General features: G+C 32.8%; 1 protein-coding gene across 1 annotated transcript in view; it reads left to right on the forward strand.

Annotated features, from left to right (window-relative positions):
• The first annotated feature begins 7,180 nt into the window (after positions 1 to 7,180).
• LOC127279134 (histone deacetylase 6-like) overlaps positions 7,181 to 21,441 on the forward strand; it is an 89,335-nt gene continuing 75,074 nt past the window's right edge. The window contains exon 1 of the mRNA XM_051301302.1: positions 7,181 to 7,542. Within this exon, the coding sequence (XP_051157259.1) occupies positions 7,208 to 7,542 (335 nt within the window). The 5' untranslated portion in view covers positions 7,181 to 7,207. The remainder of the gene's footprint in view (positions 7,543 to 21,441) is intronic.

The following is a 21,441-nucleotide window of genomic DNA, read 5'->3' on the forward strand; positions in this document are numbered from 1 at the left end:
TAATCATTTTATTTTACTAATTTATACCAATTTTTATGGTTGCTTTTTGTCTTTTTACATTTTTAATTAGTGATTTTTTATTTTATTTATTTATTTTTTTTAATGTGTTGTTTTGTCAATTCCGTTTTTTAAAAATTAACGCAGGAATGGACGAAGCCAGTTTCATCCGGCAGAGATGGAGTGCCGCTCTCGAAGGCAAAAGTCTTCCGACGGTTCCGAGGGTGGATATAGGGCTCCAAATCAAGGGTTACGGGTTTTAGTGCGTCGGGGCTGGTAGAAGGTCGCCAGCTGTATTTTTACCAATCTCACATAACCTCGGTACGCGGAACTGAGGTATCTGTATGCAGATTTCCCAACAGTTCCTAAGCAAAAAAAAAAAGTTAAAAACTGACAATTTCTTCTGAATATTATTATTTAACTATAGTAACTAAATTACATATTTTATAAAAAAAATTATAAAAATTTACTATAAAAATTAGTAATAATTATTTAATGTAATTTTTCATAATTTTTAATAGAAATTTCTACATTTATCTGCATGTTGCTCTATTACTTTATGAAAAATATTTTTTTCTCAAAATTAAAAAATAAGAATTAACAATTAAAAAAATCGGACAAGTGCGAGTTACACTCGCATTAAAACCGAGGGTTCTGTACCCTTAAACCTAAAATTTAAGGGAGTAAAAGTGTGAAGGCAGCTGGAAAAATTCAAATTTTGCTTAATTTTTCCTGTAATGTGAGCATGAAAACACATAGATAGACACATAGTCACATATATCGAAAATTATCAGTTTTTCCTTGAAAACGCTAAGATTATCTACTCTAATCATGCTCACTATATGTTTCTTGTAAGCTACACGTAAAAATATATAAATTTAAAGCCCTTTAGATAAAATTTTCTTCGTTTTTTGAAGAAAATTCATGATTTTTATCGAATCGTTCTCGCTATATTTTTTTGCTATCTACACATAAAAATACGTAAAAATGTATAAATTTGAATCCCTTGAGATAAAATTTTCTTTTTTTTTGGAAAAATCCATGATTTTTTCTAAAAATATGAGTTCTCCTTAAAAACAATATGATCATCAAATCCAATCGTGCTCGATATATTTTTTCTGTAATTTATACGCAAAAATACGCATGTATACCAAATATTAACTGTCTTGGTCAAATAGTGTGTGTGCTAGGAGGATTAAACGCTTTTTTTCAAAATTTTTGATTTTTCCTTGACAACGCTATAATAATCAATTCCTATGAAATTCGCTATATTTTTTCTGTAATCTACACATCAAAATACATATGTGACAGTCCCCGAGAGAAGGGACCTTAGCTCACCAAAACGAATTTCACAGGGCAAGCGTTTGAAGAAGAAGCAGAAACGCGGAACTCGAAGAGTGGGGCGGAACTTCTGAAAAGTTCCCCCACCACACTAACACAACGTTGTGTTTCTGTATACGTGAGCTTCGTCTACTTCGTGTATCTTCGGGTCTCAGTCAGCACGAACCGAGCGAAGCTCACGTACGCGAGAGTATAGTTGTGTAAGTAAAGTAGTGGGGCTGATTTCTTGAGTGCCACAATCCGCCTCGAAATGCGCTTGACATACCCATCTTCAAAATGTTATTGTGTCAAAAGCAATTATCCTAATCAGTTTTTGACTTTTGCATGTGAAAAAGCAATTCAAAATCTATCATTTACCATATAAAACTCAATATTGACCTCTGGTGAGCTAAGGTCCCTTCTCTCGGGGACTGTCACATATGTGTACCAAATTTCAGCCCTCTACATAAATTCGTGTGGCCGCTAGTGGGGGAGGGGTACATGCCTTGCTTCACTAGTCTCATTAATAGGGTTCCCTCTTCGGGTACGGAACCCTAAAAAGATTATATTGTTATGAATCACATTTATTTCCAATACTTTTGTATACAGTGGGAGTATTTGAAAAAGTAATTAATACAAGGCATATCAATGATAATTAAAAATTTTATGCGTGAAATATATGTGACGCCCCACGGTGAAAGGGACCTGAAGTCGAGAGCAGCTAAGGTCCCTTTCACCGTAGAGCGTCACATATATCTAATATATAAGTATTAAAATGGATTGAAAAACTGGAAAAGCATATCGAGTGTGATACCGCTACCATTTAACGATCCACAACGATTCTTCAAACCTACATGTTTTAATTTAAAAATTTAACACTCAACAAAACATATGTGGACGTTACCATAAAAATGGCCCATATATATAATCATATTCCTAACAAAATTTGAAAAGTTTTAAGTTATCTTACGCCTCTTTTGGTGAAAAAGAAAAACGAAATCAAAGATTGAAGTACAAATATTTATAATATTTCTGGGATAGTTATTCAGATCATAATTTTTTTAATTCAAAGACACGTCTGTGATGACAAATGAATAGGTTTTTAATTTTTTCATAAACGATTTTAAAAATACAGAGAATTCGAGAAAGTTGACCCTTTTCTCTAAAATGAGATTTTTAATTAAGTAACCGAATTTTTTATGGTGTTAACGTTTAGATAAGAATGATTTGTTTATTTTTAAAAAAGAGAAGGAGAAAATAAGAATAACCTGATTATTAATTAACCTTTAATTAATTATTAATTAACAATTTGGAAGTAAATAATCTGAGTGCTCGTCTGAGTGTCATTGAAAAGTCACGTGCCGCTACATATTTTAAGCTCCGAAATTTACTTAAAATTAAAAAAGATTTTTTATGCTTAAGGGGGCCATTCATTAATTACGTAAGGCTCCTTAGGGGAGGAGGGGTTTATAAGATATAATGTAAGAAGGGGGAGGGGGTCCGAAAATCTTATGACCCCCCCTACAGCTTATATCTTTAACTTTAACGATACAAAAAAGAAAATTAAAAAAAAAATTTTCATTTTTTTTTGTAAATTTCAAATTGATCCTGGTTATGAAGAAATGATCAAAATTTAATTCTAGATACGGCATTTAAAAGCTTATTTCATCACCTTTCAAACGCTTTTTTGAAAATTTTTCTACGATGATTTTTGAAAAAGATATGACTATTTGTATAAAAAAATGACCCATGTCTGTCAAATGAACAAGTGCAAAAATTTTAAACAATTGAAAATTTTTCATGTTTGTAAAATACACTAGTAGTAAATATTCAAACAGTTAAAACTTTTATGTGTGCACCAGTAAAAAATTTTCCAACAATTAAAAACTTTTTGTTTGTAAAATACACCAGTACTAAATGCTCCAAAAATTAAAATATTTTAAAGTTTGTAAAATACACCAGTACAAAATGTTCCAACAATTAAAAACTTTTTGTTTGTAAAATACACCAGTACTAAATGCTCCAAGAATTAAAATATTTTAAAGTTTGTAAAATACACCAGTACAAAATGTTCCAACAATTAAAAATTTTATGTTTGTGAAATACACCAGTACAAAATGTTCCAAGAATTGAAATAGTTTAAAGTTTGTAAAATACACCAGTACAAAATGTTCCAACAATTAAAAACTTTTTGTTTGTAAAATACACCAGTACAAAATGTTCCAACAATTAAAAATTTTATGTTTGTGAAATACACCAGTACAAAATGTTCCAAGAATTGAAATAGTTTAAAGTTTGTAAAATACACCAGTACAAAATGTTCCAACAATTAAAAATTTTATGTTTGTAAAATACACCAGTACAAAATTTTAATATGTAATAAAAAACAACTTACCTGACAAAAATTTTTACTTCTGTAATATACACCAAAAAATATTTTTATGATATGTATTAAAGACATATGAAAAATATCTTTAATGAGAAAAAAATACTTTCTTCAAGATCTGTTTAAAACACACAATATAAAAAAAATTTTGTGTATAAATGAGACTGATTCAATAAATTTTTGAAGCACTCCGCCATATCATCTGTTAGACCGACATTATGCAAAAAAAACAAAAACAAATATTTTTTTTAGTTCAAGAGTAGTATAATACATTATTGTATTTTAATTTTCTTAAAAAAATTTCTATTCTTCAATAAGAAGAATTAATAACAAAAAAGTTACAATCGGATTTTTGAGAGGTGTTTTTTAACCAAATATTTTTGTCGGGTGAATTGAGACGATACCGAAATTTTTTTTAAAAATATGAAAAAACTATCCCAATAAAAAAAATAATTGGGAGTAAGCGAAAAGAATTGTCGATGCCCGGCGGTTTCGCGTAGAAAAAGTTAACTTATTCACACAGCGCCCTCAGCGCGAACCTCAAAATCATATGGTAAGTTATATGATAACACTGTGCTACAAAAAAAAAAAGTCGTAGACTTTTATGGAGACCTACTACAAGTTGTAGGTCTAGTAGTACTAAAAAAGATGGTATATCAGGAATTTCCCAAACAGCCCCAAAATTTCATTTTACGGGCAAAAAACCGGTTTTTGGTGTTTTTATGTAAAAAATTATTCATAACTTTTTCAATTCTTAACCGATTTGCAAATTTTTTTTTGTTTAAAAGGGGGAAAACACACCTTTTTAACCGTGTATTGCTTGTTCACTCAAAATAAAAACTGACGAGCCTGCAGTTGAAAGTATCTCCGATTTTTCGATTTTTTTTTAATTAGTCAACTTTGACAAAGTTTTTAGGTTATTTTTCGATATCGGGGTTTTTTTTCAAAACAACAGTTTGAAAGTACATGTTATTCCGCGTAAAATGAGCTATTGTGGAATAAAATTGGCCAAAAATTGACGGAATGGTATAAATTTTAAGATTTCAGAATTTTTCGATAAATTTTTATGTACTTAGCTGATTTGTAATAAGCATTTCTTTTTTGCTTTTGAAGTCTCATTCTACCAAATTCCATTGATTACGTCGAAAAGCAAGCATATGAAACTGTCTTAAATATATATTACAATAAATACTGCAATTTTGAAAGTCTGTGTTTAATATTGTATGTTGTTTCTTTGATATTAAGCTAAATGGATAATTTTCATTATTAGCTTTATTTAGAACAGAACTGACAATTGTCCAATTTCTGATAAAGCTGATTAAGAAATATCATTAGGGAAAAAAAGAAAATTCGAACATTCTAGGCATTTTTCCTATTTTTATTTCTTGAATTATGTTTAACAATCAACGCACGCGAGTTCTGGGTTATACTAGCGATCGGAGGTGGTATAATTAAGTTTGAAAAAATCATTGTAGACACCAATCAAGTCTCCACTATTTTCTAAGTGTAGACGATGCTTTTGATCAAAAATCAAGCCGCATATGTAGCAAAAATTATTGCTATTATCACATATTTCTTCCTTACAAATTCCTTACAAAAATGAGTTTTAAAACTATGAATTTTGAAGTAAGTAGAAAACCTTAAACAACCTTTAACAACACTGTTAGAAAAATTTGTACTAATTTTAATATGTTGAATGTGAAGCAAATGTGGAATACTAGTCTTGAAAATAAATAAACAGTGTACTAAGTTGAATATAAATGAACATTAAATTTAATAAAAATGTTTATTTATTTTCAAGACTAGTATTCCACATTTGCTTCACATTCAACATATTAAAATTAGTACAAATTTTTCTGACAGTGTTGTTACAGGTTGTTTAAGGTTTTCTACTTACTTCAAAATTCATAGTTTTAAAACTCATTTTTGTAAGGAATTTGTAAGGAAGAAATATGTGATAATAGCAATAATTTTTGCTACATATGCGGCTTGATTTTTGATCAAAAGCATCGTCTACACTTAGAAAATAGTGGAGACTTGATTGGTGTCTACAATGATTTTTTCAAACTTAATTATACCACCTCCGATCGCTAGTATAACCCAGAACTCGCGTGCGTTGATTGTTAAACATAATTCAAGAAATAAAAATAGGAAAAATGCCTAGAATGTTCGAATTTTCTTTTTTTCCCTAATGATATTTCTTAATCAGCTTTATCAGAAATTGGACAATTGTCAGTTCTGTTCTAAATAAAGCTAATAATGAAAATTATCCATTTAGCTTAATATCAAAGAAACAACATACAATATTAAACACAGACTTTCAAAATTGCAGTATTTATTGTAATATATATTTAAGACAGTTTCATATGCTTGCTTTTCGACGTAATCAATGGAATTTGGTAGAATGAGACTTCAAAAGCAAAAAAGAAATGCTTATTACAAATCAGCTAAGTACATAAAAATTTATCGAAAAATTCTGAAATCTTAAAATTTATACCATTCCGTCAATTTTTGGCCAATTTTATTCCACAATAGCTCATTTTACGCGGAATAACATGTACTTTCAAACTGTTGTTTTGAAAAAAAACCCCGATATCGAAAAATAACCTAAAAACTTTGTCAAAGTTGACTAATTAAAAAAAAATCGAAAAATCGGAGATACTTTCAACTGCAGGCTCGTCAGTTTTTATTTTGAGTGAACAAGCAATACACGGTTAAAAAGGTGTGTTTTCCCCCTTTTAAACAAAAAAAAATTTGCAAATCGGTTAAGAATTGAAAAAGTTATGAATAATTTTTTACATAAAAACACCAAAAACCGGTTTTTTGCCCGTAAAATGAAATTTTGGGGCTGTTTGGGAAATTCCTGATATACCATCTTTTTTAGTACTACTAGACCTACAACTTGTAGTAGGTCTCCATAAAAGTCCACAATTTTTTTTTGTAGCACAGTGTAATAGATCAACACTATGCTTCTACCTGTCAAATTTGTCATTTTCACAATTTAACAAAATTCCATATTTCCTGTTCGTAATCGGCATTTTTACACTTAAGATCAATCAGTTTTTCATTTATGATGCTAATTCGAATCAATAAACGTAAATTTAATCGTTTCAAGTAAAAAGAATTCACCGTAACGTCCCAATTCGGATTAGACACAAAACAGAATTGAGCTTAAGTCACCGCCAATTCTTTTCGCTTACTGACAATTATTTTTTTTACTGGGATTGACAAAACATGACTATGTCAATACTTCGTAAATGTTATTTTTGCTGTAACTATGAAAAAAATGCATTTCCCAACACTCCCGCCGTGCTTACCCATCCGACAGTACCTTATATTTTTGAAAAACGCGCGATTTGAATGCAGTGAGACTTTGCGCTACTTATATGCGCAGTAACTACGATTTGAGCAAGTAGTTATCTGGCAACCCTGCACGTGGATATTTAGAACAGAAAAATTTCATTCAATCAATTTCTTATTTATTTATATTAATTATAGGGAAAGATGGCTACTGAAGATGAATTGTTATTAGTCCATTCGAAACAATACGTTAATATGATAAAGCAAACATCTTTATCAGAAACAACAATTGTGGATGATAAAATTTCCACATTTAATTCGGTTTATATAAACAGCAGTACCTGGTTTAGTGCTAGAGTTGCTACTGGATCACTTCTACAAGTTGTAGATAGTGTTCTCAGTAATAAATGTCAAAGTGGTACAGCTATAATTAGACCTCCTGGACATCATGCAGAAAAGGATGCTGCTTGTGGATTTTGCATTTTTAATAATGTTGCTATTGCTGCTAAATATGCCTTAAAGAATTACAACGTTAAAAGGTACGTTAAGATGTTAGAAAAATAAATTAAAATTATATGTTAATTCTTTACTGCTTTGAAAAGTAAATTTTATACAAATCCTCAATTTTATACTTATCATACAAGGTAAATGTTACCCTTCCCCTAATGTAACTTAGGTAACTTAACTAACACGAGATTCAAAAACATAATTCCTAAGTTCAAAAGAATCAGGATTATCAATCGCAAGTTGATAATGTAGATAACTGTCAAACCAAGGTTTTTCCGAAGAAGGTAGTTAACACTCCGAAAATAAGTGTTTAAGACTCCTCACAGGAGATTCAACCAAGTTCTCTCCTTTTTCTGTAATTTTTTCTTTTTACTGTTAATAACAAATTTTTTTCTTGTTTTCTTTCTCACCCATCACATATAGTTTTTACTTTCATTACATTCTCATCATAATGAGAAAGTATTACATTTGACCGATTTTGACCAATCTCTACACGGAAAAAATAAGTCAGCAAAACTTTCGTAAACTAGTATTTCACTTTTGGACGGGGCACAAATTTTTAAACGTTTCATACACTTTTTAGTAATAAAGCATAAACTTTACCGAAAAAGTGAAACAGAGTCAAGAAATTATTTACAAACTGTATAGAAAGATCAGTTTGTTAATCTATATTGAACAGTTTTTAATAATATTGTTTAAAGATTGTCGAATTTCTATAAAAAGTTTTACAACATTGTAATAATTGAGGTTCGAAAGTTTGAAACATAAAAGAGAGTAGTTAAGACAGCAGTCAACGAAAGAATCGTAGACTTTTTCTAAAATTCCGAACATGCTCAGTTCGTAGCTTGGTCAGTGTTGATCAGTGGAATTAACTTCTTCGTTCGCGTGGCTCTCGATAGCCGCGGCGGTTAGTTGCTAAGACAAAATGCGTTATATATCTTGGTTAGGTAGGTTCGAATCCCGCGGAAGCGAATTCCGAATTTTAATGTCGATAAAATTGTGTATAGTGCGTATATAAGATATTAATAACACAGGCACACAAAAAATAAAAAGTTGTTTGGCCGAGACACTACACTAGTCTATTTTCATGTATTTTTTCACGCTGAATCCGAATCCGAAGTCAGAATTATCAGATTGGCTCTTATTTTTGAGATAAACTCAAAAAACTGCTCAGAAAGAAAAATATAATCAAAAAGTTAAAAAAATTTTGAATGTCACTGCGATAGTGTAATTCCATGTATTTTTTGTCGCTGAATCCGAATCCAAAGTCAGAATTGTTAGATTCGCTCAAATTTTTGAGATAATTGCAAAAAACACAAGTAACAAAAAACTCAAAATACTCAAAATCAGTTTTTTGGAATTATCTTCAAAATTTGAGCCAATCTGTCAATTCTGACTTCGAATTCGGATTCAGCGTGAAAAAATACATGAAAATGCACTATCGTAATGTTTCGGCAAAAAAATTATCTGTGCCCCTAATTCAGAATTTTTATCAGTTTTTGGCGATTTTAGCTCAAAGAACACCGCACATGCAAACATTAGATTTTTCAAATTTTCTATCACTTCTTATTGTTATTAACATACGCAACATTAGTTACTGTTATTGGAATTTGTATTTGTATCGTGTAAGAAAATAAATGATAACAAGTTGGCTAAAATTAGTTAAAAGTTTTGTAGATGTAGTTGATTTATTTTTAATCACGCGTTTTGTCATGATTAAAATAGAAAGTTTGTACCTTATGTGGTAAAAAAATTGTTTGCAAACACGGTAATTTAAAAACTTTTTTCTTCACAGAAAGTCATAAAAAGATCTTCCAAACTTTTATGAATAAAAGTTTTTCTTTAAGTAATTTAAAATTTCCAACGATAGAATTGCCGTTGATAAGTTCAGATAATATTGTTTGACAATTTACACACATGCTCGATACAAAATTTTGAATTATTTAAAGAAAAATTTTTATTCTCATAAGTTTTGATCAGCTTTTCTCGCTTTACTGTGATGAAAAAAGTTTCTAAATTACCGTCTTTGCAAATAATTTTTCTACCACACAAGGCACAAATTTTTTTATATTTCAATCATGACAACAGGCGTGATTTAACTTGTAGTAATAAGTCATTTTTAAATAGATTAAAAATAAATCAACTACATCTACAAAACTTTTAACTAATTTTAGCCAACTTGTTATCATTTATTTTCTTACACGATACAAAAACAAATTCCAATAGCAGTAACTAATGTTGCGTATATTAATAACAATAAGAAGTGATAGAAAATTTGGAAAATCTAATGTTTGCATCTGCGGTGTTCTAGGGAAAATACTCTCTTCCCAAGTAGCACGATATACCAACCAGATGTCACGGTGATATCACCGGGGAAAGTCACCGTGACATCAGGTAAATGTCACAATGTCCTCCTTACGGTGATATCACCGTGATATCATGTTGATAATTTACATGGTTTTAAAATTTTTAATAATTTAAAAAATAATAATAAATAAAAAAAATAATAAAAAATAATAATTTTTAAAAAATTTTAAATCCCTGTAAAATATCAACATGATATCACCGTGATATGACTGTAATATCACCTTGATGTCACCATGATATCACCTCGATGTCACCGTGTGATATCACCGTAAGGCGGACATTTTGACATTTTCCTGATGTCACGGTGACAGTTCCCGGTGATATCACCGTGACATCTGGTTGATATATCGTGCTACTTGGGAAGAGAGTATTTTCCCTAGAACACCGCAGATGCAAACATTAGATTTTCCAAATTTTCTATCACTTCTTATTGTTATTAATATACGCAACATTAGTTACTGCTATTGGAATTTGTTTTTGTATCGTGTAAGAAAATAAATGATAACAAGTTGGCTAAAATTAGTTAAAAGTTTTGTGGATGTAGTTGATTTATTTTTAATCTATTTAAAAATGACTTATTACTACAAGTTAAATCACGCCTGTTGTCATGATTGAAATATAAAAAAATTTGTGCCTTGTGTGGTAGAAAAATTATTTGCAAAGACGGTAATTTAGAAACTTTTTTCATCACAGTAAAGCGAGAAAAGCTGATCAAAACTTATGAGAATAAAAATTTTTCTTTAAATAATTCAAAATTTTGTATTTTTCATAATAATGCATAAAAAAACAATAAATACATAAAAAGTCATGCAGGAGGATCGGTTACGATTTTGAATCTTTGAAATTTTGTTCATTTAGTGTTCAGAGATTCAAAATATATAAGAGTTTTTTTTCGGCATCGGGGACCAACTTTTTTTCGTTAAAGATAGGTGTGTGGGGTCAGAATTCGTGAAATCAGCACAGAAAATAAAAAATATTTTTTTAAAATTGAAATATAGAAAATACAGTTCTATTAGACCACAGAAATGTTTCTACCAAGCGAAAAACAATTTTTTCTTTTTTTACAGAAGTTATTGCAAAATGATTTTTTTTGCATTTTTTAAACAAATGCTTGTTTCTCGTAAACGAATGGACCGATATTAATAAATCAAACGGCTACACATTGGGGAGGAAATAGACTTCCGTTTAAAATTATCAATTACAAAAAAATTAATTTTTTCATAATTTTTAAATAAATTGTTTATAAACAATTAAATTTTTTTTATGTTCTGCGCCTTTAAAAATTCGAAAAAAATGTTAAAATACTCTTAAAACTCTATGGAATCGAAATCCGTTAAGAAAATTTATGTGCACTTATTATTTTAATAATAATAAAAAATGTGTTGCGCGGCATATATCATTGTCGAGACGCTCACCCGTATCTTTTAGCGCGCGCGTTTTCAATAAGTTATAACAGGAAGAATTTCGTGTCTCCTTATTCATAAAAATTTTACAAGTGTCGATAAACTTTATTATCATTTATAAATATTTTATTGAACCCCTAATTAATTATCGATGTATGATCCTGGCGTTGTCATGGTAACGACGCATGTGACACCGGCGTAAAAGCGACAAGATACATCATGATCACTTTTGGATCGAACGTCGATACGAGTATATGTTTCAATTTTCTTAACTTATTGTCGATTATTCTGAGAGAATAGTATATAGTGTGTGAGACACGTATAAATTGGCCAATTCGGTTGTTTGAAGAGTGAATCTCTACAAAAAATGTAAGTAGACCTTTTGTGAAATATATATCTTTTTGAATCGACACTCTTGATATTAAATTTTGGGTTCACCCATTTTACCCCCCCTTTTTTGTTCTTTTTGTTTAATAATTAAATGTCTCATGTTAATTGTATTTAATTAAATCGTCGACATTTGGTCGACTGGCGCCGGGCAACCCTGATAACATTTTTTTAAATTATCTTAAAACTTTATTTAATTCTATAAACTTGAACCCACACAGCTTTGAACCCAGCCGCGTGTGGTGAAGGAATATTTAAAATTTTTAATAGTAAAGGAAAAATAATTCCTGTTTCATTTGGCGCCCAACGTGGGGCCGTTGGGATTAATTGTTTATGTAAAATTATTTTTTTTGCTGTGAAAATTCAAGTTTTATTTATGAGTGAAATTTTCCGTCTTTTATCTTATATAGTATTTAGAAGCAAGGTAAAAGTCTCTAAATTCAAGTCGTCTTATTTTCGTGTTGTGTTATCTTGTTTATATGCCAATGAGTATGACGAGTTACATTGTCCTTGTGTTTATAAACCCAGATCCATTATTAGGAATGTGTGTTTGACGGAAAACGAATTTTAATTAGTGACGATTTATTAAATGATAAAATAAATGACCAAAGAAAATTATTAATTTGAATCTGGTAAATTAAATATAAAGAAATTATTAAATTTTTAGAGTGTTAAATAAATCTCGATCTAAAAGTCAAATTTTATCGTCGATTAGAATTTTATTTTGTATTTTTTTTAGTAATGAATATTTTGTTGTAAATTGCTTGTATGTTGCTACAGTGAACGACTTTATTTTTTATTGCTTTGTAAAATTCTTCCGTCGACGAAAAAGGAATTTTGGTGAAAAATTTCGAGTGAACAAATATTAGTCACTCATTGTGCCGGCAACCACGTGTTGAGACGTTATTCCTTCACTGTGTGTGTCGACTTTATATTGCGGGCACTATACCTATATCGGATGGTTGAAAAGGTTGAAGCCACCCGGTGTAAAGATAAATTCGTGAGTGTTTTGTCGAAGGTAGTGTCAGTGCTTAATATTTGAATTTTTCCATGCAATTAAGATGTTGCTCTGATTGTACGGATAGATTGTAAATTTAATTTGGTAAATGTAAATTGTACACCACTCACCCCAGACGGCTGCCGCAAATAATGAGCAAGTTTCTCAAAATCCATCGGGAACAGTTGCATCAGTTTATAACGAGCAGCCCGATCCTGATTTTTTAGATCGGAACATTTTAACGAACGGGCGTCAATCCAATTTGAATCGCGAGACTTTAGCCGATTCTCATGTGTCTCGTGATCGTGATAACGGATCAATATCGAATCCACTAGCGCTGTCGGGTGATCAGGAAACGAGACGAGTTCATTTCGGAAATCAAGTGATTTCTAACCAATCGTCGACTACTGATACCCCGAGATATATTCATATTGTTGTCGGTAAACCCTTGCCAGATGGTCGGATCATCGACGAGGATGTTTATTTAACCGAAACTGAATATAGAGATATGACTACAGGTTCTTGCGCATTTAATACGAATAGAAGCGGTAATAATCAACATTATAATCGAACTTCCGGTTTAGACTTAAGCGAAACGTCGAGTCGACGAGTGGGTTCGTTGTTTTCAGGTCGAAATAACGAATCAAGCGAAGATGAAATGACCAATGGTGTCGATAATAGTCGTAATAGGAGAAGTAGCCGAACGAATAACGGAATAGATAATAATGGGGGCGATCCAATAAGAATTGGAAAAATTGTCGATTCATGGAAAATCTTTTTTCCTAAAACGGAAAAAGACCTGGATCAATTTTTATTAGTTCTTAAGGATCACCTCAAAACCAGTGGGATACATAGGGACTATTTTGTTTCCTATTTGTTAAAACTGTTCGAGGGACCTTATAAAGCATGGTATCTAGTTAATAAGAAATCTTGGAGAACATGGAAGGAGTTCGCAGGAGCCTTTCGTTATGAATGGGGGGTAAAAAAATGTGATGCCGACTTACTCCTAGAAATTCGAGATTTTAGATTAGATAAAAATGAAAGCTTTGCGGAATTTGCCTGTAGAGCCAGACTTATTTTCGAACAAATGGAATATCCGCCGGAATTCCGAGAACAGTTGAAACAAATATTGACAAAGTTCAATCCGCGATTAACTTTCGAAATATTGAATTTGTCCTTACGTGATTACACTGAGTTTCTCCATTATGTTAACGAGCGAAGCTATTTATATCAACGATCGGTCGACATTCATCCAAGTGGTCAGAAAGTTAATAAACCTCGTTTGAATTATGTTCAGGAAATTGAGGAGTACGGATCAGACTCTGATGTCGACCTTGCCTCTGAGTCGGAAGAGTCAGATGATGATTCGACCGTAGAGTTGAAGGCAATGGGTAGAACTGATTCGAAAGGTGCCTCTTCCGTGAACAAGTCGACGAAAACAAGATCATTAAACCGTAGTCGATTAGAAAATAATTTGAAAAAAATCAATGAGTCCAGAAATAAAAACTCGTACCAAAAAGATAAATCGGGAAAAGATCTAAATAAAAAATCAACAAAAACCGAAAATACGTATAAAGCATTTGATCGAGAAAAACTTTTTTGTTTTAATTGTGGCGAAAAAGGTCATACTGCGGCATATTGTTGCGGCTATTGAAGAAAAGGGCACGATTGAGGAAAAATTGCTTTCCGAGAATAAGTGTCTTGAACAGTCAGACAATATCGCGAGCGTAAATGATTTCGAGAGGTCTGAAAATCCTGAAAGGGTAAATCAGAATCCTCTTTTTCTCGAATTGTTGGATAATATAGATTCCGATTGCGAATTTGAAGGTAGGGACGAAGAAGTCGAAAATATAATCTTGCAAAATGCCGAAAGTAGCGTTCAAAATGAAATTTCGATTTTGACTTTGAGTGAGAATAACGGCGATGTCACTTGTGATCAGAAAATTAGTCACAAAGTTTCGTATAAATCGTGGAAACCAACTCTTCTGCCATCTCACCTTTATTGTCGACTTTCCCAGCGAAGAATTTATCGTTCTGGTGATCCACTGACAGAACCTAAAACAACGGCTAGAATTCCGGTGGAAATTATAATTTTTGGCGAAAAAATTCGGGGAATTATCGACAGCGGTAGCGAAAGATCGTTTTTAAGCAATTCTGCTTATCAGAGAGTTAAACATTTTCAAGTCGACGATTTAAAGAACGACTCTTTTTCAAGCAAGGCTGTACGATTAGGCGATAAATCGGTTGTAAAATCTAAAGGTGGTACAGGATTTGTTATTGATATAGGCGACGTTTATGGTCCACAATGGTTTAGCGTGTTGGACGAATTATCCAGTGATCTGATTTTGGGCATGGATTTTTTGCTCAATTTTAAAGTCAAAGTGGATCCAATAACACGAACTTTGACTTTAGACGGGAGCAAACATCATTATCCATTAATAGAACGCTGTAATGAGATAAATGCGTTACGTGCTCTTACAATCGATGAATCGGGAAGATTAAAGGATTTTTTAGATCAGGAATTTGCGAAATTCGAGTTAGAGTCGACGGGTTTAACAGATTTAGTAGAACATGTTATTGAATTGGACGATGAGACACCTCATCGTCAAAAACCTTATCGAAGGAGCGAAATAGTACGCAAGTTCCTTGAAGAGGAAGTAGATCGGTTATTGAAAATGCGTTTTATAAGACGAAGTAATAGCGATTGGGCGTTTTCCCCTGTGGTTGCCCCAAAGGCAAATGGAGACTTGAGATTTTGTGTAAATTATCAACCACTTAACAAAAAAACGAAAAAACCAGCCTATCCCTTACATAATATGCGATCTATTCTGTCTCAATTACAGTGCGCAAAATTTATTTCGACTCTCGATTTTAGCGAAGCCTTTCATCAAATTCCGATGGAAGAGAATAGCTGTAAGTTGACAGCTTTTGCAGTCGAGGGGAAGGGATTATTCGAGTATGTGAGAATGCCTTATGGTCTTACGGGAGCCCCTGCGACGTTTCAACGTTTAATGGATACATTGAAGCGTCGCATGCAAGAATTAATTCTTGAAAGAGGTTTACCAGGAGGTTGGATAGACCAGATTTTCACGTATCTCGATGACTGGATTATTGTAAGTCAAACTTTTGACGAACACTTACAATTATTGTCTTTGGCTTTCGAGGTTTTCCGTGAAGCGAAGTTATTAATAAATAGCGCGAAAAGTAACTTTGCTTGTAAGGAAGTAAAATTCCTGGGATATATAGTCGATGAATTGGGAATGAGGCCAAATCCGGAAAAGATTCAGCCAATTGTCGACTTTCCCGTTCCGAAAGACCGAACACAATTGCGTCAGTTTAATGGCCTAGTGAACTGGTATCATAGACACTTAAAAAATATAGCAAGAATTCAAGGAGCCTTGAATTAGTTGACGATCGTTAAGGTTCCTTGGAAATGGACTGAAGTCGAGCAAAAGTCTTTCGAGAGTGTAAAGAAAGCTCTGGTCGAAGCTCCTCGCTTGCATGTGCCGATACCAGGTCAGCCTTTTGTTTTGTACACTGATGCAAATGATTTTGGCTTAGGCGCCATATTGGTACAAATCGATCCTAAAACTGGTAATGAAATTCTTATCGAAGTTTTAAGTCGACCATTGAGGGGTGCAGAATTGCACTACACGACTACCGAAAAAGAGTGTTTGGCGGTCGTGTGGTCAGTTGAAAAGCTTAGATGCTATTTGGAAGGTATGCCTTTCAAGGTGGTAATGGACCACCAAGCTCTTCAGTGGTTACATGGATTGAAAAATCCTGTTGGTCGTCTTGCCAGATGGGCAATTTATTTGTATCAACACAATATGACAGTAGAGCATCGTCGAGGTACCTTGAATGAGGCACCTGATGCACTTTCTCAAATGTTCAATGTCGATGTCGACCCCCTCGGGTTGGAGAAGGTGATCGAAGAAGCGGTCCAAGGTCGAATTCGATTGAACACGATTTGCGATCGGGATTGGTACGTAACAAAATTTGATTTATTTAAAAAACATCCCGAAAGGTTCGTTAATTGGAAAATAGAAAGCGACGAATTATTTTACTATAGACCGGATTTCGAAAAAGCGCTCATTGACGATGAGAATCCGTGGAAAAAGGTAGTTAAACCGGACGACGTTGCTGAAGTTTTGCGTGATAATCACGATTTACCGCAAGCCGGACATCTCGGAAGAGATAAAACGCTTGATAGGATTCGACAGAATTTTTATTGGCCAGGTATGACCTTGGACGTCAGAAATTATGTCGACGAATGCGAAGTGTGCGTTAAGGTCAAATATAATCAAAATCCGGTAAAGGGAAAATTAATGACGCGAACGCTACATTCACCTTGGTCCCAGCTGTCTGTCGACACGGTTGTTACTCAAACACGAACGAAGAAGGGAAATACATGTGTCCTAGTAGTGTTAGATTTATATACAAAATATTTAGAGTTATTTCCAATACGGGCAAAAAAGGGTAAGGCATTTGTAAAGATTCTTGACGCGTTATTTGATCGATGGGGAACTCCGAAAATGGTCCTTACAGACAACGGAAAGGAGTTCGTCAACGGGGAAGTAGCATCACACCTGATAGCAAGGGGAGTCAAACAAATAACAACGCCGATAAAACACCCCCAAGCTAATCCGGTCGAACGGTTTAATCGGACTGTTGATGATGATCGCCGCGTTCCTTAAGCATGATCATAAAGAGTGGGACGAGAATATAACGAAACTACAATTGGCCTATAATACTGTGCCACATTCGGGAACTAGAATTTCTCCCTTTTTCTTAAATCATGGGCGGGAAGCTATTGTAAAGAGGGAATTAGATGATTCCGAGATTGATTTGGGTGAGTCGCTGAGCGACTCTATTTCATTTTGGGTGGGTCGTATGAAAACCATTGACGAATTTCGACACAAAATTGAAAGTCGACTGAAAAAATATTCTGATGGGCGTCTTGCCACTGCAAATGCAGGTAGGTCAACTTTAGTCGAAATTAAAGAAGGAATGGAGGTTTACTACCCGAATAAGAAGCTAAGTAATAAAGCCGAGAGTTACTCAGCGAAATTAGTCTATAAATATTTGGGACCGCTTAAAATCAGTAGAATTCTTGGTTCGTCGACGGTGGAATTGAAAGATGGATCTGGAAAAATGATAGGAAAATATTGTATTTCTGATTTAAAGATACCCCGGAGAAGTTGTCGAAATTTGAATGTTTTTTCAGATTGAACTGTCGACATCATGAGTAGCGAGCAGTAATTCGCAAGAGCGAATTACTAATATGATGGTGGCTCTTCAATCGCAATTCGGCGATGGTATTGACAACGATGAAACAACGTCGACGAATGCTGTGGAGGTTCCTGAGTCCTCTACTAATGTCTCCGATGATCCGTATGCTGTGGCTTTGGAGTCGACTGAAAAGATGGGTGAACCACTTTTTAGTCATATTGAACAATCTTCGGCGGCTGCAGATAGTCAAAATAACCGATCAGTGTCGACGATAACCTCCGATAAAACAGGTTCTGAGAAGGCTTTGGAAACCATTCGGAGAATCAGCGAGATGGAACCACCTGCGCTTGAGAAGAATCCAGTGCAGATATTAACCGAGGCCGATATCCGTCGAGAAAATCTTAAACGGCAGCGTATAAAAAATTACGATCACGCTAAGGAGATTGACAAGTCGACTAATGAGTTCTTGACGATGGCCGTGTACGAGACAACAGAAGTGGCTCCATCGGTTCGTGTGGATCCTTTGCCGTTGACCGAGATTCCGAACTTCACTCAAGTGCTAGAAGAAATGGGAATACCGGATTTGGTGAATCCACCTGGGGAACAACAACCCCTATACATGGTCGACTGCAGAATAATCAGCCTTCAATTACTTAAAAAGCTGATTATAAAGCGAGCAGAACACATCGCGATGGTGGCAGACGCCAAGAAAGTCGACGTTGGAACCCAGACTTATGTTACAACTGCGGGTAAACAACTCTGGCCCTACGGTTGCATTAATTGCAAATCAAGGGAACATCATTTCCGCGAGTGTAATCTTCCATACAGACCGGAATTCTGTACTGAATGCGGTGCTGAGGGATTCGACACCAAGGATTGCATTTACCCCCATGGTATCGAACATGAATGTGTGCTTGGGTCGACGTTTTCCTAATCCAAAGATTTTTTTTTTATATATAATTTTGATATTTTGTTACTTTATATTCTTTTGATTATTTTTTATGAGATTTGAAAATTTGTAATCTGAGACGACAATACGATGAAAAATCTGTATATGTTAAATGAAAAGTCGAATAAATGGAAATTGAGATTGAATTTTCGCAGCACATTGAGTGTCTATGAGGGATGTATCACACACGGAGAGAAAAATCTGCCTTTTATAGTATAGAAAGGTTTACATTTAATGCACAGAAATTTTCTATGCTATATAGGCATGAAATTTGAGTAATTATAGTACAATCGTATGTCTTTTTAGCATGAAACTTGTCTATGCTAATAAAGTTTGTCATATAGCCTCTTATTACATACTTATTATACTTTTAATCCAACGGCGCCATGCGAAGATCGCACATAACATCATCCTACTATGTTTGCATAAGTTCTATGCTTTTTCGGGGATAGACTCTTGCAACTGGCGATTAGGCCACGCCCACCTTTACTTAATTGGAACTGCCCTAATCGCCAGTTGCAAGAGTCTATCCCCGAAAAAGCATAGAACTTATGCAAAAATAGTAGGATGATGTTATGTGCGATCTTCGCATGGCGCCGTTGGATTAAAAGTATAATAAGTATGTAATAAGAGGCTATATGACAAACTTTATTAGCATAGACAAGTTTCATGCTAAAAATTCTCAAATCTTTGCTCTATTAGTATGAAAAGTTTAAAGAAAAATAGCAGCAATCTATTTCATACTATAAAAGGCAGATTTTTCTCTCCGTGCAGGTGGTCTACTTTGGATGTTATTTTATGTTTTGTTTATATAACTATTTTGTTTCAGAGGTTCTAGTGTATTTTGAAATTTAAAGTTCTTTTACAGATAAAATTTTCCTCATATATCGACACGTCTGAAAGGGGAGAGTGTAACAGGAAGAATTTCGTGTCTCCTTATTCATAAAAATTTTACAAGTGTCGATAAACTTTCTTATCATTTATAAATATTTTATTGAACCCCTAATTAATTATCGATGTACGATCCTGGCGTTATCATGGTAACGACGCATGCGACACCGGCGTAAAAGCGACAAGATACATCATGATCACTTTTGGATCGAACGTCGATACGAGTATATGTTTCAATTTTCTTAACTTATTGTCGATTATTCTGAGAGAATAGTATATAGTGTGTGAGACACGTATAAATTGGCCAATTCGGTTGTTTGAAGAGTGAATCTCTACAAAAAATGTAAGTAGACCTTTTGTGAAATATATATCTTTTTGAATCGACACTCTTGATATTAAATTTTGGGTTCACCCATTTTACCCCCCCCCTTTTTTTGTTCTTTTTGTTTAATAATTAAATGTCTCATGTTAATTGTATTTAATTAAATCGTCGACATTTGGTCGACTGGCGCCGGGCAACCCTGATAACATTTTTTTAAATTATCTTAAAACTTTATTTAATTCTATAAACTTGAACCCACACAGTTTTGAACCCAGCCGCGTGTGGTGAAGGAATATTTGAAATTTTTAATAGTAAAGTATAAATAATTCCTGTTTCAAAGTCTAATTGAATTGAATTTTTCGTTTTGTTGTTGTTCATGCTATAGTGAATTAAAAAAATTAAAAATAAAAATGCCATATCTTACACCGAGAAAAAAGATTTCTTTGATTCAAAGAAATCAGGTTCTTTGACTTATTTTCTTTCATTCAAATAAAATTTATTTGTTTCAAACAAATTGTCTTAGATGCAAAAAAATTCGTTTCAAAGAAATTTGTTATTTAATTAAATAAATGTTTCTTTGACCCTATATCAATGTTAGAATTTCTTCGATTTAATGCACAAATTTCTTTCATTCAAAGAAAATTTCTTTGATTTAAAAAAGTTTTCTTTTAGAAAGAAGTTTTCTTGTTTGAAAGAAAATTTTATTTTGAATGAAAGAAAATAAGTCAAAGAACCTGATTTCTTTGAATCAAAGAAATCTTTTTTCTCGGTGTAAGAGATGGCATTTTTATATTTAATTTTTTTTTAATTCACTATAGCATGAACAATAACAAAACGAAAAATCGGAAAATAAAATCTAGATGCGCTGATCAATAAGTAAACAACTATATTTTTATTAAATTATTTATTAATTTTTTATTAAATTAAAGTATTAAATTCATTTAGACTTATTGAAAACGCACGCGCTAAAAGATACGGGTGAGCGTCTCGACAATGCTGTTTACGAGAAACAAGCATTTGTTTAAAAAATGCAAAAAAAAATCATTTTGCAATAACTTCTGTAAAAAAAGAAAAATTTTTTTTTCGCTTGGTAAAAACATTTCCGTGGTCCAATAGAACTGTTTTTTCTATATTTCAATTTTGAAAAAATATTTTTTATTTTCTGTGTTGATTTGACGAATTCTGACTCATTTAAAAATTGAGGAAAATCGTAATATTTGCTGTACTCTCTAAATCTGAATAAGTAGAAATTTTACTAATTCAATCAGTACTTTTCATTTTAACTGAAGTTTCAGTTATTTTTTGAAATTTACTAATATAATTAGTGAATATGCAAGCAATAGGAAATAACTTATGTAAATCAGTAATTTGTATATAACATAA

This window comes from Leptopilina boulardi, unplaced genomic scaffold (assembly GCF_019393585.1).
Source record: "Leptopilina boulardi isolate dan_hultmark-lab unplaced genomic scaffold, ZJU_Lbou_2.1 LbouV2_214, whole genome shotgun sequence".
Classification (NCBI taxonomy): domain Eukaryota; kingdom Metazoa; phylum Arthropoda; class Insecta; order Hymenoptera; family Figitidae; genus Leptopilina; species Leptopilina boulardi.